Raw genomic sequence first — 24397 nt, 5'->3', positions numbered from 1 at the left:
TTTGTTACGAGAATATATACTAATTTATGTGTCACCAACTTACAAAAGATTTGCAGTAATATTATTCTTAGCTCGGCAATAAATCCTTTTATTTATATACCTAAACACGGTTCATTTGTGCGCAATAAAACCCTGAACCCACACTCAAAAAACAATGCCCAGGCGTAACCTTATGAATTGCTTCATACTTTAAGAAATAATGTATCTACAAATATATGAGGCTTTTATTTAGAAATCTCTTTAACAATTATAATTATCTACAACCTTTTATATTCAAGACATGTCATTTTGTATCCCGATTGAATATTATGTAAATGAGACAAGTGTTTTCAATATCTTGTGAAACGATCTTTGCCTATGTCGGACAAAAAATGTTCATGGTTTCGTGAGCGCTCGCGTGAAACATGTTAACGTGTGTAATTTTATGCAAATAAATACCTTGTTGACGGATTATGAATAGACGATAATTAGTACCGAAGTTCGAATGTCATGTGATAGCCAGTGGCATTACCTATGTGATCGTTGAGGCGTGATTCATACAGACGTACTTGCAGACGATTGTTTCGAAGGGCTTACGAAGTTACGAACTGGGCCGTTTCGCTTTAACCGTGTATATGGGATTACAAACGTGTTACAATTGATAGGTAATTATTTAATTACTTAATCAATGTATTCTTTTAAAGATTCGTGATTTTCTAAACTACAAACCAACTCTCAAAGATCAGTGAATATAAACAGTTACTAAAAAGGACTTTTAAAAGTAAAAAGTGCATACTAAAACAGTGTTGAATTATTATGTGACATAGGACAGTGTGTTGAACATGGCGAATAATTGGAACATGATAGATCTAGCTCCGTTGAGCTGCAAGTGGTTCGACAGACTGCGACGCTGCGGGAAGACGCTCTTGCGACGGCAGAGACGACTTCTCAAGAGGATTAAACGGGTATATATTATTATAACCACTCGTAATAAAACAAGCGTAATAAATATAAAACCTAAGTAAATAGCCTATGACTTTCACAGATAACGTGGCTTTCTATTGATCAGTAGATCCAAGTTAAGTAGATGCAGGGATTGCTCTTCAACGTCACAGACTCACAAACTTTACTATATAAATACAGTTATAGATTGGCATTGACTTTTGAAATGTTATTTCGTTATTTTTTTAATACATATTTTTAAAAAATTGAAAATTGTGTGTGTGGTAAATTGTTTTGTATATGTAGCGCAAATGTTTGTAGGTGATAGGTGTTTATGATATCAGTTTGCAAAATATTTAAATATGTCTATCAGATGTCTTTCATTAAAAGATCAAAGCGTTTAGTAATAAACTAAACCGAATATTAATATCATTTATAAAACATAAGCTAGATATTATGGAATAGTAAAATCGTACCTAACATTCACTCATCAAGCTTCATGTACCCATTTCAAGACGTAACTGATATAAATAAATTCAGAAAACATCTGTAGGTTACAGATTTAAATCAAATGTTATATAAGTAAATCAATCCATACTATCCATACTAATATTATAAATGCGAAAGTAACTCTGTCTGTATGTCTGTTACTCAATCACGCCTAAACTACTGAACTAATTTTCATGAAATTTGGTATGGAAATATTTTGATACCCGAGAAAGGACATAGGCTACTTTTTATCCCAGGAAAATGACGCAATCCCGGAAATCCCACGCGAATGGGAACTATGCGGGTTTTTCTTTGACTGCGCGGGCGAAGCCGCGGGCGGAAACCTAGTGTTAAATATATTTTAATCTTAAATAGCAATTTGTGACCTGACCACTGAAAAACGAGTCCATATCGTAATCGCAATATTTGCAACTTTCTTTTTGTCACACTTTAGCGAACTGCCCCGAAATATATATGTATTTTACAAAATTAGTCGTATTCACTTGAACCTATTTGACCTACCTATTTGAAAAATATGTCGGTAGGTATAGATTAATTTTAAAACCATAAAAAATCAGTCACATCTATCGTTATGACACGCATATAATATACCTTATATTTCATAGAATAAAATGAACAAAATGGTTTCCTATGAAATATTATACTATTGATATTTGAGTTACGATTATTTGCGCCACCATATAAGTTAACAGATATTTACGTGGTTGTCAATGGCAATAAAATAATGTCTTCCGTGTGTTTATAAATAAAACAATAAAATTGAAGACATTTTCAATAAAGGTGCGTGTACTGTGTAGTTTTGTTTATTTTACACAATCTGTGTTTGTTTATTTTACACAATCTGTGTAAATTTATTTGATTTGATGTTTATCTGTTAATATTAACATTTTTTTTCTAAAATATGCAATATTTTATCGATCTACGCTTATTTTTTGGATTGTTATTCTATTAGGTTCAAGGCAGGGTTATGTTTATCGTGTTTATGCAGTAGATACCTATTCGATAAGTATGTACTTTCGTAGGTTCGTCTACAAGATCTTGCTACTTTAAGGATTTTACTTTGTAAATTGTTGATAGATTGACTTATGTGTAAAGTGTAGTAAAAGATGGCGATACAAAAAAAATTGAATGATCAGATTTTTTGTTATTTCAGTACCAAATTTTTTTATTGTTTTTATACTAAGATGATAGCCATATAAACACTACAACAGTACAATCTATATTAGGTATAATACGCTATAAAATTACAATACTAATTAGTTAATTACTGTTAAAATAATCGCAAATACACAGATTAATGTTGATGAATTGAAGGTATACAGCAGCGCACAGTGGGTACATTACAATTACGTCACAAGCTGAGGTCAATGAAATACTTTCCGCAATAACTGTTACGTATTATTACTATCTAAGATGTTTTTGCATTGCAATATTTTGTAAATTAATGGTTTTAATTGGTAAATTCTGATGAGAAACATTTTCAATTTATGTATTAGGACTTACATAGTACTAAATGACTTAGTTTCTAATACATATATAAGTAGTACAGTCTGTACATATTATTATCACTTTTCATTCATAAATATCGGGCATTCAACTTTGCATACTAAAATAAAATGCATTTCTTATTACAATTTTCGTTATAGGCATACTAACCTAACTGTAAACACCGAATTTAAAAATTTTGTGCGTTACATATTATAATTCTATTCTTAATCCACGATTCCCTTTTAATATCTTGAATTAATTTACATATTATATGCTTTACATTCTCACGGTAATTATATTAATGTACTCAACATTGACACCATTTTTAGTTTATCAAACGGGTAAAAAGTTCCTTTGCTGTTGTAGCGTTTCTGTTTATTTGCATAAAAAAATGTGATACTAACATTGAATTTATGATAATTTTTGCGTTTATTATGCAAAAATTACGCACTTTACGAAGGCCACGGTCGATGCTTTTATCATAGTTAAATAAAAAAATAATATATAATACAAATAAGTTAAGCAACTTTTACTATTTGGCGTAAGGTGTTGCCTGATAGAGATCAATTAAAAGTTATATGGCGGCCTATATTTATTTATTTTATGTTAATAAATAAATTATATTGAGCAATGCAGCTTTCAGTAAGGCCACAGATAATATAAAACTGTACTATGCTAGGTAAGGCTATTCTAAGGTAAATTAGCTAAAATAATATATTGTGACTAACGCATGTACTCACTACTCAGTGATGTAAATTCGTGATTTTGAACCCGAGACACGATTGCAGACAATGAATCCAATAATCTAATGAAAGACAATAAGTGTTTTGAAATAGCACGCTCCTGAGTTTATTTATTTCAATGTTCCCGCGACATTGTTCAGTCCTATCTGTGAATTTGGAGGAATTTAACATTATTTGAGACATCGGGTGTTATTCTGGTGTGTATTGACGTTTTATTTTGTTCAGAAGTATGTGTGGTGTTTAGTTACTATATTCTAATTAGTGTTAATCAGTGTGTTATTAAACAAAGTTGCTTTCTCTGTCCCTATGTATGCGATTTAAAACTACACAAGGGATTTTGATGCGTTTTTTTTTATAGATCTAGGATGACAAGAGGAAGGTTTTAGTATTTAATTTATTAACTTTTAGGCAAAGCTGTGGACGGAAAGCTAGTTCAGTAATATATCATTGCAGTTGTTCCCTTTTACATACGCTACCTCAGTATATTATTCTATTATGTATTTTATTCAACTATATAATTTCTATTAATCATAATCAAGGCTTCATCAAGAAGTACGGTATTTTTACGCATAGGAAGCGGTTCTTGTGAAATAATATTTGCATTCAATTTTTTATCGTCTGTCAGGTTGTTCACCGTCGTATTTGGTAAGCTGCAGTTTCATTTTTAACTAAATTTTAATGCATAAATAATTAGAATACAATTTTAACTCCAATATAGAGTTTGTTTTTTTTTTATATTTTAACTTCTGTTGGTGTTATTATTATGGTTGGTAATAAGAATTTAGTGCATAAAAAGACAATAAATTAAAGAGCTATTTTTAGATTCAAGATGACGTGTTATAAATTTAAACAATGAATACTTTAAAAGCGAAGCTTACAGATTGCAGTGTTTAACGACATAAGCACGTCTGATTCATTAATATGAATCATCGCAAGGTAACTAGGTAAAATGTAGATTTACAATATATGGGGGATATCGAGAGTGAACAGGTACCTTTTAGGGAAGCACGCTCCATTTCAAGGGTCAAGCGCCTCCCTATTCTTCATAAAAGCTTATGACTGAGCTGAATCTACTATCTATCCATCTAATCTCAGTAAGAAATTTAAATGAAAAACTAACAAACATTCTTGCAAACTTTGTCGTTTATAATAGTATTAGGATAAAGTGAATTTTGTTAGAAGGTCCGTCCACGTCCAACTGATAGCTAGTGCATGTTGCAAGGCGTTGCGCCATCGATCGCCGAGAAACCCGCGCGGGCGCTCGGCCGGTCACCGATTTCTCTTTTGATGATTTTGTTTACTATTAGATAATGATTTGACTTGTTTTGGTATCCATTCTGCCGAGTCAGGTTAAAGTGTGTCAATGCTAATATTTGATTATGTACGTATTGGACTAGTAACCTTTATGTGTACTTAATATGGCTGTTTTGTGATCTTTTGTTTTCTTTTTTATTTGGTTTTGGTTAGATGTTATTTATTAAGGTTAGGTTGTTTTTGATTTCATTGAGATTTTCTAATAGTTAAAATTACGATGTCAAATTATATTTAACTTTATAATTAAGTCAATGTCAATTGTACTGTTACAATTATATTATTAGGTATATTGTATATTCGTACAATGAATAAATGTATTTTATGGCTTTGGAATCGTATTTAAATAGGAATGAATTAATACATAATTGAGTTGTAACTAATTAGTTCTTGGATTCTATTAATAAAAATCTTGATATTAATTTCAATGGGAAATCGAATTGAAACAGGCGAAATCAGACCATTTTTTCATTAACTGAAATTGAAATGAATTGCTTCCCACGTTGATTTTGATTGTCCTGATTTTTTAGGTCAAGCCGAGATTTACGATTGTGTGTGTCCAATACACATTTTCTTTTAATAAATTGATTTTATCTTTACATTTATAAAGCTTATGAAATAAAAATACCATATAGGATTTACGATCTCTATATTTATCTGTTATGTTGTTTTGGATATCTCCTTTAAAATCGTCTTTACCGAAAACTTTTGACTAAGTGCTACTACGAAATAAGATTTCAAATCAATACTCAGAAGTTATCATTTGGAACTAGACATTAAGTCTAAATTCAGAAGGTTATAACTTTCTGTTGTCAGAAGTCAATCATTTGGTAAAAACCTAAACATGAGTCAATACATGACTACACTTCTTCATGGAGAAACTTATCTTTAATTTTTTACAAAACCAGATGACGTGTTGAACTTCGTTACATCTATTTAGGGTACGCGCAGACAGAGAGCGTTCTGCGTTCCGCGTTCTGCGTTCTGCGTTCCGCGTTCTCTGTAATGTGAAGGATCTATAGCGCCGGCGCACACAGAACGCAGTTAGACCGCGGCGGTCATTCGGAACGCTTGCGTTCTCGCGTTCTCTGTACAGAATTACAAAGAACTCGCGTTCTCGCTATGGCTGGTCCGTCTTCTCCAACTGGTATCTTGTTTTTCTATTTCAGATTTTACATAGTCATGTAACTCATTGAAGCTATTTATTGACATTCGAAAATAAATATAAAATCTCTCTTTATCTTGAAGCAGCTCAGGGATAAGAATACTAAATTCTCCCATATCATCTCGTGTCGTGTTGATAGGGTGTACCCAACATTTTCTACTTTTTTTGACTCCTCTAGACTCCACAAAAGCAAGGCTTCATCTTCGGAAGATGAACTTTCTAGCAGAGGCGGCTCGCCCTAAGGAGCGCTGGTGCAGTGAACTCCCATAAATAATTATAATAAAATCATACTCCTTAATTTCATTATTAATATTAATTATTACTATTTAAAATCAATCGTAATCGTAAAAAACTACTGGCAATACCAATGAATATATCCATCATTCCATCATTCCATACACCTGTAGTTATAATACTATAATATAACGCGCGTAGCGGAGCGCTGACGATTGCGCTCCAATTAAAAAATATTTAGTACATTTTCTAATACGAAATCCAATAGGAGTGAAAGAGATAGTTTTGTCAGAGTCCTGCGCGTGAAACAGAAGATTTTCTATGAAAAAATAGCAAAATTCGGAGCGCCGCTCCCGCAAACGTTGCCGGTTCGTTTTTACCGCGCGCCACAAGACAGCGATTGCGCGCGAGGTTGCCACTCAAACTATATAAACAAACACTCTAGTCAACTTGCACGCGCGCGAATGTATATTCGGGAATTTACTTATTAAAATCATAAGATACGTGTTGACTGTTGAAATAGCCTGTAGTTATCAGTATGACAATTATAATGTGGCGTTCATTAAAAAGTGTGTTAAAACGTTACAAATTCGGCTTGAATTGAAAGCTAAGGGACCGCCACGGCCTGGACTTGACGTTACGCAAAAATGTACGACAAAAACGAAAACATATACGCGTGTGTTTAAATCCGAATAATATGTGAAAACACCGTGGTTGTGTGGTTGTGATGAACATGAAAGCAACAAAATATTTTGTTTTCCGTGTCTTTTATTTGAAGCGGGCGCGGCCGGCGGAGGTGAGAGTGCTTGGACTGAAACGGGCGTTGACGACTTAGCTCATCTTTCAATCAAGATGAAAAAACATTCACAATCTCGGTAGGTACCATTTGTTAAATGAACTGCAATTGGCGTCTATCGAACGACAAGACATTCGTAAAGCATTAGATTCCGCGTACCGAAAGTCAATACGCGAGTTCAATGACCGTGTCGATAAAAACAGACATATTTTACGAAGGTTAATAGATTGTGTCAAGTTATAGATATTATTGCACACCAAAAAGAAAGACGTACCTATGCATTTCCTTTATAAGTAATTTTTTAATTAAACCATGTAGGTATTTTCAGTGAACACCCATAAAATTTTGTCACGAGCCGCCTCTGCTTTCTAGAGACATGTTTCACGTGCGGAGAGTCGCGAAATAGAACGCAAATGTCTTGAACGTGCTCCTGTGTGCGCTAGAACGCAGAACGCAGAACTGACGAACGCAGAACGCGGAACGCAGAACGCTCTCTGTCTGCGCGTAGCCTTGTTTCTCAAAAGTTATTTTAAATTGTTTAGATATATTTAAAATTTACACGAATGTTTCTGAATTCAATATGAACCAAGACGGTCCAGCCATTCTCTAGTTTTAGCGAGACAAACGAACAGTTATTAATTTTTTCTTCCTTTCTTTCAATTGGTTCATATAAAATATCGATCTTTATATACCTACATAATTTTTAAATTGGTAAAACTCCATGTTTCAAAAGTGCTTCTAGAAGAAGTCAAATTGAATAAATAAATGTTTGAGTTGAGTTGAGTTTTAACACAAACAATTCTTCTTCCAGGTGTACCTACACAGTTGGCGCTCAGAGGAGCTGAACATGTTGGTGGGTGCCAAAGTGGGGGGCGCCACGCCCCTCGTAATAGCGTGTCGCAATGGCCACTATGACGTCGCGGAGTACCTCATCGAGAGGTGCAAGGCAGATATTGAACAGCCCGGTTCAGGTGAGAAAGCAACTATACCTCTAGTACCTACTACCTAGTAGTTAATATGGTAGTTATAAATTTAAATAAAAATGGTTAGCAGAGCAAAAGTAGATAACTTTAGTCTTCAATTTAAAATGTCAAACCCAAAGGCTAGATCAGCGCAGAGTATTCATTCTAGATTTATAAATTTTAGTCGCTACTGTCTCGTACCCGGGGTAAAAATGTCGTAGCCTGTGTGCTAATCCAGACTACCTATATCTGTACCAACTTTCATAAGTAAAATAATAGGATTATAATGTTATTAATCTTGCTTTCATGCTATAGACTAGCTGAGTTAAATATAACCGTTATTCGTATCGACAGAACAATAAACATGGGCGAGATATATGAAGGTGATAAACAGATAAGCTCAAACAGATAACAATACTGATTGTAGTTTATGTTGGCAATAGAACAATATAGCGGTAAGGTCACTTCATTGTGTCCGTATAACCGTACTGGCTTTCTTATTCCGTCGAGAGTTTGGCCGGGTTCCATAGCACCTTAGAGAAAATTACATACTTGCAAAACTTGCGGTTTTAATACACGTATTACTGCATTCTGTTATAAAATTGATATTGGTTACGTGTGATAATTTTAAGTAATATTTTCATATATGTAGCTGATAATAATGTTGGTCTAGTTGATCCGCCAAATGTTGAACTGTATTATTCTTATGTACAGTATTCCAGAACAATTAAGAATACAATTCAGACTTAAAATTTATAATTTTGATATATGATAAGTAACACAATAATTACTTATTTAACTCATAACTCATTGTAAATAGGCGGATATTTTATGTGAAGGTGTTGATGTTCATTGTCAGTTCTCGTTACAACTTTCTGAACCGGTAGTTGACTATTCATAAACAAATAAAACAACAACAACACGTAGGTAATATTTGCGTGAGATAAAACAATCTGTTGAAGTATCTTATCATGGAAAGGATTTTACTATGAAGTGTTTAGTGTACTCGAATAAAGTCATGTTTAAATTCATAGTAAATTATCTTTACTATGAATTTAAACATGACTTTACTTGTACATGACTTTGAAAGAAAACATAGCGAAAAATTTGAGATTTTAGCTTTATCAGGTTGGATAACAAAATTTGCATCTAAGACAACTAAGCTCAACAAATAGTTCTTAAAATATTTCAACATATCTTTAACGTTTTACATACCTAAAGAGAAAAAAAACAAACAATATTTTTACACTTGCAAAATATTATGTGACATTTGCATCGAACGGTTTGTATCTTTTCCTTATTAACTGGTTGCATAATGAACTGGTTTATAATATCAATCTGTTGAACTTATTTTAGAAATCTGCACTGGTAAAGTTACATATTCTCACGAGAAAATAAAGATTTTCGTAAGCTCTAGATATATCCAGTCGATATTAGTAATAAGGTCCCTAGAATCACAGCCGCGTGGTTTATGCATTGTGTTATAAGAACATCAAGAAATAGTTAAGAATGTAGAAACCTGGATAATTTAATTGATCGAATTTTATGGATAATTTTTTTTATAAAATCTTGTTGGTACTTGGTATCAAGTATCAACAATTATTTATTCAATCAAAATTAGCTTGATCATAATTGATAATTAATTTAATAATATCATATTTATGTTTTTACTATTTTATAGATTATACATAGCCGATAATGCCCACATATTATTTTCTATATTTTGCCTCTATCGTATTCTTCCTAATTTATTTTGCCTTGTATCAATCATATTATGTATCCCTCATAATTCCAGTAACATTCGACGGAGAAACGATCGAAGGTGCGCCGCCGCTGTGGTGCGCGGCGGCGGCGGGCCACTTACCCCTCGTGCGGTTGCTAGTCCGCGCGGGCGCGAACGTCAACTCGACGACGCGCACGCACAGCACGCCGCTGCGGGCCGCCTGCTTTGACGGGCATTACGATATTGTCAAGTTCCTAGTCGAGAATGGGGCCGGTGAGTGGAATGGATGATTGCTTTGTGGGCTGGTGTATTAGATCTGATGAATACCTACACTTTAAAATTTAAACATTCGTTACAATTTATATTGAATGAACAAGATACATAATTCAATTTTATTGACAATTATTAAATCTTTTTCGACTATTAATTATCATATTCCAGCCATTATCTTTTCCTCATTTTCTTTTATGTATATATTATTAATTGCTTGAAACAAGCAACGAAATAATCAATAACCCACGTAAATATTCCAGTACCTATCATTAAAAAAAAGTTCTCGTAATTCATGCTTCCAAAAAATTTCATAAAAAAATTAATAATTCAAAGTTTCCCGTATCAATTTCCAGACATAGAAATAGCGAATCGGCACGGGCACACGTGCCTCATGATCGCATGCTACAAGGGCCACATTAGGATCGCAAAATACCTGCTGTCACTAAACGCAGATGTTAACAGAAAGAGTGTAAAGGGAAATACGGCATTGCACGATTGCGCGGAGAGCGGCTCGCTACACATACTCAAAATGCTGTTGGGACACGGGGCCACTATGGACGTGGATTCGTATGGTAAGAGTTTATCTCCTTCCTCGATCCAACTAATTTGTACTCTAATTTCATTATCTTTTCTCATTGTGATATTACAACAATCTGTTTCAGGCATGACTCCCCTCTTAGCCGCATCAGTAACCGGACACACGCACATCGTAGAGCACCTGATCAACGGCGAGACGGGTCTGGTGACGCGGCAGCAGCGCATCGACGCGCTCGAGCTGCTGGGCGCCACGTACGTGGACAAGCGGCGCGACATGGTGGGCGCGCTGGCGCTGTGGAAGCGCGCTATGGACGACAGGTACGTTGGGGCACCTTGTTGGGAAGCTCGCAGCACTGCACGTGCAGACGGACTGCCGCACGCCGAGCTGCTGGCGGGGATTTTTTTTTTTTTTTTTTTAAATCTTTTTTTGCTGCGATCTGTCTCCATCATGCTTGGGACAATAAGCGGCATGTTGGACATATCATTATTGGCATGCACGGTATGTGACCTTTGTCACATCCTCATTATAACAGTGTGGTCACTGTGTGCGGACTAAATCTTGAGGTATTTTTCGTTTCAGTCGTCGTGCTTGATGATCTTCGCCCATAAGGGTCTGGGCGAGAATATTAGGGTGGTGCGCTAAGCGGTCTTTATATGACTTTGCGTATCGTTGGATCTCTTGTTTCACAGTAGGGATTTTTAGGTCATGGTGGAGGAGCTCGTTGGGTATGTACCACGGAGAGTTTGTCATTATTCTTAGCATCTTGTTTTGAAATCTTTGTAATATCTCAATATTGGAATTGGCCGCGGTTCCCCAAAGTTGGATCCCGTATGTCCATATGGGTTTTAGGATAGCCTTATATACTAATATTTTGTTCTCAAGGGACAGTTGGGACTTTTCACCGATGAGCCAGTGCAGTTTTCTAGCCTGTAGCCCAAGTTGTTTTCTTTTAGTGAAGATGTGTTTTTGCCAGGTTAATCTCTTGTCAAGGTGAATTCCGAGGTATTTCACATGGTCAGCTTGAGGAATTTCAATGCCATTTAATTTTACTGCGGGACATAAGCCTCTTCTCAAAGTGAACGTGACGTTTACAGATTTTGTTTCATTTGCCTTCATACGCCATTTCTTGAGCCATTGGGAGATTTCATTAAGTGCCTTTTGAAGTATCTCTGAGGCTATTACTGGGTCACTATGCGTTGCTAAGATAGCGGTATCGTCGGCAAATGTACCTGTGATGACTGTTGTGGGTGTCGGTATATCGGCAGTAAAGAGCAGGTATAGTACAGGTCCCAACACGCTGCCCTGAGGGACTCCCGCCTTTATAGGACACAGCTCGGACAACGCTTCTCCTTCCCGGACAATGAAGTGTCTTCTTTCCAGGAATGATTTTATAAGTTCATACAGGTAACTTGGTAGTGAGTATTTAGCTTTATAGAGTAGGCCATCGTGCCATACACGGTCAAATGCCTGGGATATGTCCAAGAAAGCACCAGAGCAGTATGTTTTTGTTTCCAAGGACTCCATAATTTTTTTCGTGAGCCTATGTACCTGATCAACAGTGGCATGTTTGCTGCGGAACCCGAACTGGTGATCTGGTATTAATTTATTTTCCGCGAGTATCGGTAGCAGGCGTGTCAGTAGAAGTGACTCATATATTTTAGAAACGATCGGTAGTAGGCTTATGGGCCTATATGACTTCGCCTCTTCAGGTTTTTTGTTTGGCTTAAGCAACATAATAATCATCCCAACCTTCCATTGATCAGGGAAGAATCGTAGCCTCGTTATGGCATTGAAAAGAGACGTTAGGTAGATCATTCCCGATTCAGGCAGCTCTTTTAATAAACGATTGGTGATAAGATCGTAACCAGGTGATTTTTTTGGGTTAGAGCACTTTATAGTATTGCTTATCTCCTTTTTTGAGAATTTGGGCGGGGGGTTTTCCGTATCCATATCTGTGCCCAGAAGGTTGTTGACAACTTCCAGGTGATCTAATGGGCCTTCATATGGGTGAGGAGAGAAAACGTTCGTAAGATGATTCGAGAAGCACTTAGCCTTCTCTTGGTCTGTTCGGGCCCAAGTTCCATCTGTTTTTCTAATGGGGGGTGATATTCTGACGGGTCGTTTTAGTTTTCTGGTGGCCTTCCACAAGGAGTAGTCTGAGGAAGCGGTGGAATCCAGTCCCGATAGGTAATTGCTGAATTTTACATTACGATCTAGATCTAGTGTATGCTTCAAGTCTCTGATGATATGATTAAGCTGCTTTTTAGTATTGGGATTTCTGGTTTCTTGCCACTGTTTACGTAGCTTTCTTTTTAAGGCGACCTTATGAAGTACGTGTCTGGGGACAAGGTTATCTGTCCTTGGAGGTTTCGATGGCGGGGTCGACGACCAAGCTGCATCTTGTACACTACTATTGAAAAACTCCACTGCTTTTGTTATGTCATCCGCTGATTTTAAACAGATTTGATTAGTGAATGCTTTATCAACAAGTTCCCTAAAAAGTGGCCAGTTGGTGTTTTTATTGTGTAGTGTACATTTTTCTATTTGTGCTTCTGCGACAGTTTGAACGTTTACTAGAATTGGGGAATGATCGGAGGACAGATCTAGGGAACCTTGACAGGTGATGTTGTTCTTGGGGATTCCTTTGGTGATGCAGAAGTCTATAAGATCCGGAATTTTATTTTTGTCAGATGGCCAATAGGTGGGTTGTCCAGTAGACACAACTTCGAGATTCTTGGCTTGAATGCATCTGAGAAGCTCTCGCCCTCTAGGTAATATCAACCGGGAGCCCCAAAAAGTGTGCTTTGCATTATAATCACCGCCCGCAATGAAACGGTGACCAAGCGTTTGAAAGTAGTCGTTAAATTCTGCTTCTTTTACAGTGTATCTTGGTGGTAAATATAGTGCTGAAACCGTAATATCGCTGACCCAGTCACTTATTACTACACTTGTTGCTTGAATATAATTCTTTGAGTAAGAGCCCAGAAAGTAGTGTTTTAACTTCGATTTGATAAGAACAGCTGAACCACCATGGGCCTTGTTGTCTGGGTGGTCTGTGCGATATATCGTATAACCTGTTATTGTTAGGTAGCTCTTTGATGTGAAGTGAGTTTCGGAGATAAGCATTATATCTATGTGGTTCATTTTGAGAAATATTTTCAACTCTTCTGAGTGGTGTGACAAGCCGTTCGCGTTCCATACGCCTATAATTAGTGCAGTGAATGTGTTTGGATATTGGCAATGACTTCGGTTAACGTTTTTGTCATAATGAGCATTTGGTTCATAAGAGTTGTTAATAGATCCCGAATACCGTTTGGATCGCCGTTAGTTCCAACTTTGTTGTTTATGGTTGATTCATTATTATTTTCAATGTTAGGTTGTTGCGCACCTTTTGTGACAGAAGCGTAAGTTCTTTTGCTGTTAGAACTATGTAATTTTACATCGGGTTGACTCGTTCTTATGTCCATCATTCGTTTCCTTATAGGGTGTGGTACAGGAAATTTAATTTTTTGCAATTCTTGATACACTATGCAGCCTTTATAATTGGCGGGGTGGTTCCCACTACACAGTATACATTTAACATCGATTGATCTTTCTTTTCGAGGACACTGAGAGGTATGATGTGGTTCAGCGCATTTTACGCATCTAGGTTGCCTGTGACAGAATTTTTGAGTGTGGCCATATTCCTGGCAGTTAGAACATTGTGGAATTTCTCTTTTTGGTCTTGGTGCTTCGATGACTATGCGGCAATGGAGTAAGGATCTAATTTTATATACGTCCTTATTGTTTACATTAGGCTCCAGATCGATGCTCCACATTGGAAGAGCTTGCTTTGATATTCTGTTTTTGATATTCCAGATATTTCGAACTTTATGATTCAATTCTTCAAGGGCTGTTTTGATGCTTTCTTTGTCAGTAGATGGGTGGAGGTGTTTAAGAATAACTCTAAAACTTCTTTCTACTTTTGGTTGGTGAGTATAGAATTCTGTATTTTTCTTCCGAAGCTCTTTGTAGATGGTAGAGTATGACTCGGCTGATTTAGGTTGTATCTTTACTCTTTCGTTACGTAGGACTTTGACTTCATAGTCTCCTTGCGCGACTTCTTCAAGCAGTTGAAGTAAGGGTTGGATGTTACTAACTTTGTCAATGAACATCGGAGGAGGTCTTGATGGTTTGAGCGTAGGCGATATTTCAGTCGTCAGTGTAGGTTCCTCAGTGTCTAGTTCATTAAAACTGTTAGACACTGGTATTCCTGGCGCTGCCAGCCAGTAGTTTAGTTTACATTGTTTGTGACTGCGCTGAGTTGGCTCTGGGCTAGATCTTTGCCTTTTAGAACTATTGGTTTGTGTCCATTCTTGGTCTTGTGTAGTGTGATGTGCATTGTTGTTGTTACTTGTTTCTCTAGCAGTGCTTATTAGGTTTGTTCGATTCACTTCCGGGTTAGATGTTCCGCTAAAGGAGTTGGATCTTGGCCTATTTATGAATATTCCCTTGTGGAAAAGTTGCTGTGTTAATATTTTAGGGTTATTTTTATCTGACCTATCGGGTAAGCTATTGTCAGTTGGTTTTACGGTTTCGCTCATTTTTGTTCCCACGGGTCGGGTCGAAACATTAAGGTCACTTGTAGTGTGACGCCCATTCCCACAAGTAGGCGTATGCAACGGTGTATATATATATATTTTTTTTTTTATTTATTTATTTTTTTTTTTTTTTTTTTTTTTTTTTATTATTAATTTAGAGTTAGAATGTAATAATATTTATATTCTATTATTATTTATTTAGTTAGTGGCAACTCAGATAATATAGTCTATGGTCATGTCAATGTCATGTCATGTCATCTTCACTTGACACTTGACAGTAGAAAGTAAGGTGTAATGAGTAATGATGAGGGTAGTCTGTAGTTTGCAAAAAGTTTCAAGTGTCACTATAAGGATTCAGCACTAGTTCTTTTTGCGAAAAACACAACACTTTCACTGGATAACGATCACACGTGAACTTCAGGGTATATTTTCCACTTTTTACACTTTTTATCGACATGAACTAGAATATTTTCCGTAGTAACGATTTTTTCTTCACGAGAGTATGTTTCCGTGGTTATGACAGTGACAGATTGTCTATTGATATATAGATTATTGCTGTCTATAGATTATTGTCTATAGATTATTGCTGGCGGGGATAACAAAAAAAAAAAAAAAGACGTGTGGCACTCGGGGACTGCCGCGGTAAAGCTATTGCATACTATACCTTCAATCCACACCTCCGCCCGTCGGAGTGGGGAGCGTAAGGTTTTTTCGTTACGGAATTTCTCGATTCAGTCCCCGCGCTCAAGGCCCGCGATAGAAACTATGCAATAGCTTAAAAAAAAATAATAATACCCATTTATCAATTACACTCAAGACCATAAGTTATTAATAACTCAGGCCCCGGATACACAGACACAATAGATTAAAATCTATTGTGTCGTGGCCCGATCGGGCCGCTCGGGGCTCAATGGGTTAAATAGTTACAAAATTATTGAATTGTAACTTCTTTGGGCGCATTGAGTGTTGAAAATTTCAAGTTCATCATGCCGTGGCGGTATATGGAGTAAGGCGACGATTTTGGTATCTTTAAATCTTGTCAAAGGAGTTTCACTTCTGACACGTGTGCTCGGCACACACGCACTTTTTTATGTATTAAACATTTCTCAAACGTCAATCTCACCAAACAATCCGCACATTCCAGATTTCCAACGGACGGTAGCGACCCGATCCCCAAACCGAAGGACATCCCGCGCATAGAGGCGTACGACTACGCGGTGGAGCCCAGCAACGCACAGCAGTTGGAGGAATTACTGGCCGACCCGGATGCTATGAGGATGCAGGCGCTCGTTATTAGGGAGAGGATTTTAGGTGAGTAATCGAGGCAATAGAAGGGGCTATTACGTTTTTGTATTGTAAGGAATTGATTTTGGTTTAATTTCAGTATAATTGAGCGTGCGAAGTTGGATAGATTGTAATTTTGGCAGAGTGAGTCGTGCTTTTATATTAGCTAATTATTAATTATTCCGTTATCTATAAAAATGGAATTAGTTTTAAAAAAACACCCACACGGGTTCGAAACGCAAGCGATCGATTTTATTCTATTTATTTAACGTTTACGTAATATCTGTGTGCGTTGCAGGTCAAGCGCACCCGGACACGTCGTACTACGTGCGCTACCGCGGCGCCGTGTACGCGGACGCGGGGCGGTTCGCGCGCTGCCGGCAGCTGTGGCACCACGCGCTCGACATGCAGCGCGCCGTGCTGCCCGCGCTGTCGCCGCTCACGCAGTCCAGCCTCTACAGCTTCGCCGAGCTGTTCTCCTACATGCTGGCGGAGCGCGCGCGCCCGCCGCTCAGAGGTATGCGGCGTGATGCACCGCCCGCGCCGACATGCTGTACTACAAGTCTTGTACAAAAAAAAACGACGTGTGGCACTCGGGGACTGCCGCGGTAAAATAATGCTATGCCTTCAAGCCACACCTCCGCCCGTCGGAGTAAGGAGCGTGAGGTTTTTTCGTTACGGAATTTCTCGATTCGGTCCCCGCGCTCAAGGTCCGCGATAGAAGCTATGCAATTGCTTAAAAGAAGAAAAAAAATCGATTATGTGCCTGTCTATACGTCTCCCATTTACATACAAAACGAATCTCTACGAGCCAGATTTTGTGCCTGTCTTTATGTCCTACACAAAAATACATTATTTACCTCTATTCCTCCTATTCCATGAGCGTAATAACTGGCCATGACCAAAATTACAAACATTACATATTTCAGGTCGCATCGTGCCCCCAGTAACGTTCGAAGATATCGAGCCGGTATTCCGGAAGGCGCTATCAGAAGTGGAACGCGGGGTGACCGCAGTGAATACTGGCACAGGAACAGATAGAGATACAACGCTCAACACGTTACAGCGTGTTGTAGTTATAGCACTGCACTTGGCGGCGTTGTTAGCGCGTCTGTTGGACGAGCCGGAGTGCGAGCCGCAGGTTGTGCGCGATGTGCACAGGGCGGTGTATTCGCTGGTCAAGCTCGATATTAAGGTACGTAATTGTTTATTTTTTTGTTATGGAAATTTATTTATTTTGTGGTAATACATGGGGTTTGTTTGACATATAAAATTAACATTAATAAGTAAAATGGATATCATATTTTTCCAGATAAATGTGTATAAAACTATCTTTGTACTAAAATGTTCAAGTTTACAAAAAAAATCTATTATTTTTGTATTTTTAAGCTATTGCATAGCTTTTATCGCGGGCCTTGAGCGCGGGGACCGTTTCGAGAAATTCTGTAACGAAAAAACCTCACGCTCCCCACTCCGACGGGCTCGGAGGAGTGGCTTGCAGGTATACTTGACTGACCGGTTGGCTTGGTTGGTAGTGGTGCTGCCTTTCAAGCCAGAGGTCGTGGGTTCGATTCCCACCGGGGGCAAATATTTGTGTGATGAACATAGATGTTTGCTTCGTGTCTGGGTGTTAATTATCTATATAAGTATTTATTTAAATTTATATATGTATGCTTATCAGCCATTTGGTTTCCATAACACAAGCGAAAAGCTTAGTATGGGATCAGATCGTGCCGTGTGTGAAAATTGTCCCGAAATATTTATTTATTTATTAATATTTATACTATGCAATAGCTTTACCGCGGCAGTCCCCGAGTGCCACACGTCGTTTTTAACCGACTTCAAAAAAAAGGAGGAGGTTATCAATTCGGCCGGTATATTTTTTTTTTTTTTTATGTATGTACACCGATTACTCCGAGGTTTCTGAACCGATTTACGTGATTCTTTGTTTGTTCGATGCGGGATGGTGTCGAATTGGTCCCATAAAAATTTTATTCGGATAGGCCCAGTAGTTTTTATTTTATGAGCATTTTTGTCTGTAGGTATTTGTAAATTTTGCAAGTGCAAGTTTGAAGTCGGTTGTTTTTAACGCAGTTATCACTTGTTGCTAGATTAATGTGTTACATGTGTACACATACAATGCTCATTGTATTTGTTGTCTGTTAGGTGCGGCAGGGGCGGTCGGCGCTGCACGTGGTGTGCTCGGCGGAGGCGTCGCGGCGCGCGGGCGCCGGGCCGTGGGCGGAGGGCGGGGCTGTGGGCGGGGCTGCGGCCGGCGCCTGCTCGCCCGCGCTCGTCGCGCTCATGCTGCGCCTCGGCGCGCCGCCCGACGCGCGCGACGCGGACGGCAACACGCCGCTGCACCTCGTGTGCAAGGTGCGCCCGCACACACGCACACAGCCCGCGCGACACGTTGCACACAACACAGACACAATAGCGCGACACATTGCACAACACACACACATACACACACACAGCCCAGCCCGCGCGACACGGTGCACAACACACACGCACACAGTGGCGTGACACGTTGCACAACACAGACACCATAGCGCGACACATTGCATAACACACACACACACACACAGCTCAGCCCGCGCGACACGGTGCACAACACACACACACACACACAGTGGCGTGACACGTTGCACAACACAGACACAATAGCGCGACACATTGCACAACACACACACAGCCCAGCCCGCGCGACACGGTGCACAACACACACACACACAGTGGCGTGACACGTTGCATAACACAGACACAATAGCGCGACACATTGCACAACACACACACACACACACACAGTGGCGCGATACGTTGCACAACACACGCACACAGTGGCGCGATACATTGCACAACACAAACACACACAGTGGCGCGACACATTACACAACACACGCACACAGTGGCGCGACACGTTGCACAACACAGACACAATGGTGCGACACATTGCACAACACACACACACACACACAGTGGCGCGATACGTTGCACAACACACGCACACAGTGGCGCGATACGTTGCACAACACACGCACACAGTGGTGCGACACGGTGCACAACACACACACAGTGGCGCGATACATTGCACAACACAGACACAATGACACGATACATTGCACAACACACACACATACAAGTATTATGTCAGTGTCGCGACAAACACATCGAACTAACACTAACACAAACGCATGAGCCGCTGCACTTCATGTTTAGTACAGTTCCTTCGTACTACATACATTCATTTAAAACGTGCTTGCAGTGCCAACTGCAATATATTACTGCACTTTCTCCGATACATTTCACACGCCATTCCGTTATACGATGCGGCTTCCACACAAACACAAAAAAAATATTTGTTTATATATTGTTAAAATGGACTCTGAAGTTTAAAATCATCACTATTCCCTAACATTACTTTGTTTGTCTCATAAATTAATTTTTCCAATTCCAGCTGAACCCGTGCCCCTCAGAAGTGGTACGACAGTTGCTAGCGCACGGCGCGCACATAGACACGGTGAACTACGAGGGCGAAACCCCCGAAGAGATCCTCAAGGCGAGCGGCCAGAGCCTCGCCGCGATAGTCAACCCGCTCAAGTACACGACCCTCAAGTGCCTCGCCGCGAGGACCGTGAAGAACTACAAGCTGCCCTACAGACACGTGGTGCCGCAGTGCTTGCACGCGACTGTCATATCGCATTAGCTATAGAGGAAATATCCGACTACCCGCTATGGAAGATACGTGTACGAAGTTTGTCGTCGACTACCCTCAGGACTATGTCGTGGACTACCTTCAATTATTTAAACCTACGTCATTTACTACTAGAAAAACCTGTGTTTTGAATTACTACGACTATTGTAACCCGTGTCATGGCGTACTCAGCTATATAACAGAAATAATAAATCAATGTCACGGATGTCAATAAATTTGCTTTGACTCACAGATAAATCAATTTGCCTTGGTATCCCCACTTTTAAAGTCTGTGTTACCGTACAAGATTTGACGTTAAAAATATCTCATTCCATCTATTTCCCTATATTTCTGATTAAACGATTTACCTAGATAACTTCATCATTATTTCCATTTTGATGAGAATATTACGTAATAGACCAATCTGATTAGGTATCCTCATTCTCAAAAATGACGCAATAGTTACTCAAAATTTAGCTAGATTATCTGAGTTTTGTATCCCATTCGAAATATGTGACAATAAGTCTTTCTTTATTATTTTTATTTCTTCAATTATTTTAACTAATATAGCTTAACATTATTGAACTCCGTGACCTGACGATTGTTCCGATCAAAATATATTTTTTTGACATTAAATGTTCATAATTTAGGAATATACTGACAAACACACAAACTCGACTACAAAAATGACTGGGATATATAAAGCTACACGCTTATTTTATTCCGATAAATATAAACGTATAAGGAGTCCGTCTGTACATATGTTACCTAATCATTTATGAAGCTCATTATATTATTGTTATTTGATAGTTGCATGATATACGAGTAAGTTTGACGGCCGGCTCCTGAACTATTTGTATAATATAGCCTAGATAATCTTTTGTAACATTTTTGTTTTTTAATTTTTCGCATTTTAACATGTGCCAGCTTTGCCAACGCCACGTTTTTAGGATACGTGTTTTTGTATAAGTCTGTGAATTTTTATCTTATCTATGATTTTTTATTCTATATATAAAATTGTCTGTGATTACTGTAACAAAATAAAAATCTAAATGAATCAAGGAAATGATATTATTTGAAATGAATAATGTTTCTCTACTTTGTATACATTTATCGATTCTTATTTAGACGAGTGTTTTAGACTTATTATTTTTATAATTAAGCAGGTTGTCATTGTATTGTTTTTAGAAATTTTTGTTGTTAAAAATTTCTAAGCTTTCTCATCATAAATTCAATTGTGGATAAATATAAAGAGCAATGATGATAACTTCATTCAAAAAATAATTACAATACTGACGCAATCGACTCATAATTTAAAAGCGTGATTCGTTATTATGGCATACTAGTCTTTTTATATTGTAGTATATTTTTATTATTAGACATTTTCGCATCAAGTTGATTACAATTGTTTAGTTTAGATTTGTGTGAGCTTCAACAATTACACCGATGCAAGTGTACAGATAGTGGAAAGTTCATATTTATGCGTTCGAAAGCACTTGTATAAATACATTTTATTAGCATTTCTATTGTAACAAATTGTACATTCAAATAATAGATAAAATTTGGACACATTAAGAATTGAACGGTGTAATAGTTGAAACATTATGTAAAAATAGTGATGTAAGTAGGTAGTTTATTAGAAATTTATCGATAAAATTAAATGGTATGTTATATGATAAAAGTGAATCTACTTGAACTGAATTGATATAAATGGAACTAGATTTATTTTGGCAGCTGTTTGATAGTAAATGTGTGTATTTTCTCGTAGCATATTGCATAGTATCTGCGTGATTATGTGTACTAGATTATTTTGAAATTAATAAAATGCTTTAAAAATAGTATTGTTATTTTTATTTTCATTCTCAAATACATTTTCAATATTATCTTTACATACAAGTAAGAAACACATAAAAGATTAAACACGGAAAAAAAACCTTGCAATTATAAGGTAGATATATAGATTAATAAACAATAATATAATTTCTGTCGCAGTACAGATCAATAAAAACAAAAATATTAAATGTTACAATAGGCTAATGCCATACATTTGAATACTGTTTCATTCACGAATACGTAGGCCACAAGATTGTAAAGATCTTTTACAATATAAGTAACAAATGAATACTCAGTTAACGTTTACAGTTAAACTTATTTTAATTTTAGTGTAAGCTTCAATTCCGTTGGTAGAAAACGGAGCATAGTCGTAAAATTCGTTTCGTTAACTTTGAACTGCGTCCATAAGCATTTGGCAGTCTGCAGATGTTCCATCATATCGCGGCCCATCGGCACGCCGCTGTTATTTTTCACTTTGGCAATTTTTACCACGATCTGTAGCGTAATTTTTTTAATTTCGAGTTTCTTTAAAGCGCACAGAAAAGGCCAAAAATAAAATTGATCGTAGAAATGCTCGGTGCCGCTGACGGCCGAGAGATACAGCCTGGCGGTTTTCACACATTTACTGTTCCACTGTAGGCCCAGCATGAGCGCTTCGCTGACCAGCAACTCCGGGAACCGATGGCGCTGGTCGAACGCGTAGGCTGCGGCCAGCCCGGTCACGCGATTCGTGGTGAAATCTTGGCATCCTATACAAATGTTGGGGCCACTCTTTTTCACTAATAATGGTAATCTGAAAAAAAAATCCTACTTAGATTATAAATGCGAAAATTTGATGATGGATGTTCGTTACTCTTTCACGCAAATACAACTGAGCCGATTACAATGAAATTTGTATGCAGGTAGTTGAAGACCCAGAAGAAATAAGCCAGGTACTTTTTATCCCGGAAATATCACAGGAACGGGAACTATGAGGATTTTTCTTTGAAAACGCGGGTGAAGCCGCGCGCAGATTCTAGGAGTTAATAGAACCGCATAAATGCTTTTACGAACTGGTACAAACAAAATAATTATACATTGTCTCAAACAATGTTTACGAAATAAAAGCGCTGACGAGTGACGTCTCAAGTCAGCGTCTTTAACACAATCACAATGCTTGATAACTCGCTAGTTTATATTTATATAATTATGTAGGTATTAACTATACCTACATAATTATATTCGGGGGCGAATGTATGCTATTTTTATAATGACTAGACACTAGCATTATTAGTTTTATCACAGAAGTAACACTCTTGTAAATAATATCATTGTATAACACATTTTAACTACGCATACAATACCATTTGTTTTAGATCAGTCGGCTCTAGCTTCCGATCTCGACACAAAATAAAATCATAACAAAATCGCTCTGTCCGTTGCGAAGGCAAAGAAAGACAAAAACACTTACTAGGTACATAATAATTATAATATCTAATTATCTATATGGCAAAAGAAATCATTGAAAAGTAATTTAAACGCTATAACTTACTCTTTGGTGAGCCACATATTTTTGACCATTACTTTTTCGCCTGGAGCTACGTCCTTTAGCATTTGGCGCAGCTGGTAGCTCTTGTTCAATATAGTTTTTACATTATCGTTTTCTTTCAAGAATTGCGCATGTTTATAAATTTCGTAGAATACTTTTCCATTGAACGATGAAACATCACTTTTTGATACGAATTCGAATTTTTTCATCTGTAAATACAATAAGTTCAAAACTAGCTAGATGAAGTAGTTACCTAAGTGTTTTTTATGAGATATAAATTTTTATTTCTTCTCTGAAATCTGAATCGAAAGTTGAGACCATCTATGCAGAGTGCAGACCCAATTTAATTTAACAAGAAAGATATTAAGGATATTAACGATACCTACCTACCTACAATGTTTGTAAGGACAAGAATATAATTATTATTGTTCTTTTTTATAATAATATACATATTATGTACACGTAAGTCCTGAAGCTAGTATAAATGAAGACAGTAGGTATTAATGTGGTTTTAAAAATTGCTAATTGTATCTAGGTAGTTAGTTACCTATTTTTTTTTGTAAAAAAAAGAAAGAGAAAAATTTTGCGATCATTTTGTATGGGGATATCCCTTAAAAGTTAAAGCTATGTGCGAGAGTATTATTATTAGTTATCCAATAAAATAATCAACTCGCTCACCTTCGCTTAGGTTTCACAAACACTTTTTTTTTATTCACCTAGTATAGGTAGGACTGTAAAATTAAATTATTTAACGAAATCGTCCGTGATCGTCTAATGTCGACAAATGTGTAACAAGAGTGAAGGCGATCGCCAA

General features: G+C 37.5%; 2 protein-coding genes across 2 annotated transcripts; one reads left to right on the top strand and one right to left on the bottom strand.

The window, feature by feature from the left end:
• The first annotated feature begins 404 nt into the window (after nucleotides 1-404).
• LOC123698692 (protein fem-1 homolog CG6966) lies at nucleotides 405-22060 on the top strand. The gene is made up of 11 exons (XM_045645440.1): nucleotides 405-416; nucleotides 807-944; nucleotides 7980-8139; nucleotides 9926-10126; nucleotides 10480-10698; nucleotides 10789-10981; nucleotides 16389-16555; nucleotides 16827-17045; nucleotides 17458-17723; nucleotides 18695-18904; nucleotides 19986-22060. Exons 1-11 carry the CDS (start codon nucleotides 405-407, stop codon nucleotides 20232-20234), a joined length of 2034 nt encoding a protein of 677 aa, XP_045501396.1. The 3' UTR covers nucleotides 20235-22060.
• Nucleotides 22051-24397, bottom strand: LOC123698717. Its single transcript, XM_045645469.1, has 3 exons — nucleotides 24262-24397; nucleotides 23587-23792; nucleotides 22051-22848 (listed from the first exon to the last, which is right to left on the bottom strand). Exons 2-3 carry the CDS (start codon nucleotides 23790-23792, stop codon nucleotides 22371-22373), a joined length of 684 nt encoding a protein of 227 aa, XP_045501425.1. The 5' UTR covers nucleotides 24262-24397; the 3' UTR covers nucleotides 22051-22370.

This window comes from Colias croceus, chromosome 16 (assembly GCF_905220415.1).
Source record: "Colias croceus chromosome 16, ilColCroc2.1".
Lineage (NCBI taxonomy): Eukaryota > Metazoa > Arthropoda > Insecta > Lepidoptera > Pieridae > Colias > Colias croceus.
Note: the sequence above shows the minus strand (reverse complement) of the source record. Positions and strands in the feature narration are given on the sequence as shown.

Excerpts from the sequence above, each read along its gene's own strand:
- LOC123698692 (XM_045645440.1), top strand. Across the intron at positions 10,127-10,479 it reads CCTAGTCGAGAATGGGGCCG|ACATAGAAATAGCGAATCGG; the intron begins GTGAGTGGAATG and ends ATCAATTTCCAG. Across the intron at positions 17,724-18,694 it reads TGGTCAAGCTCGATATTAAG|GTGCGGCAGGGGCGGTCGGC; the intron begins GTACGTAATTGT and ends GTTGTCTGTTAG.
- LOC123698717 (XM_045645469.1), bottom strand. The coding sequence starts at position 23,792 with ATGAAAAAATTCGAATTCGTATCAAAAAGTGATGTTTCATCGTTCAAT. Across the intron at positions 22,849-23,586 it reads AATATGTGGCTCACCAAAGA|ATTACCATTATTAGTGAAAA; the intron begins GTAAGTTATAGC and ends TTTTTTTTTCAG.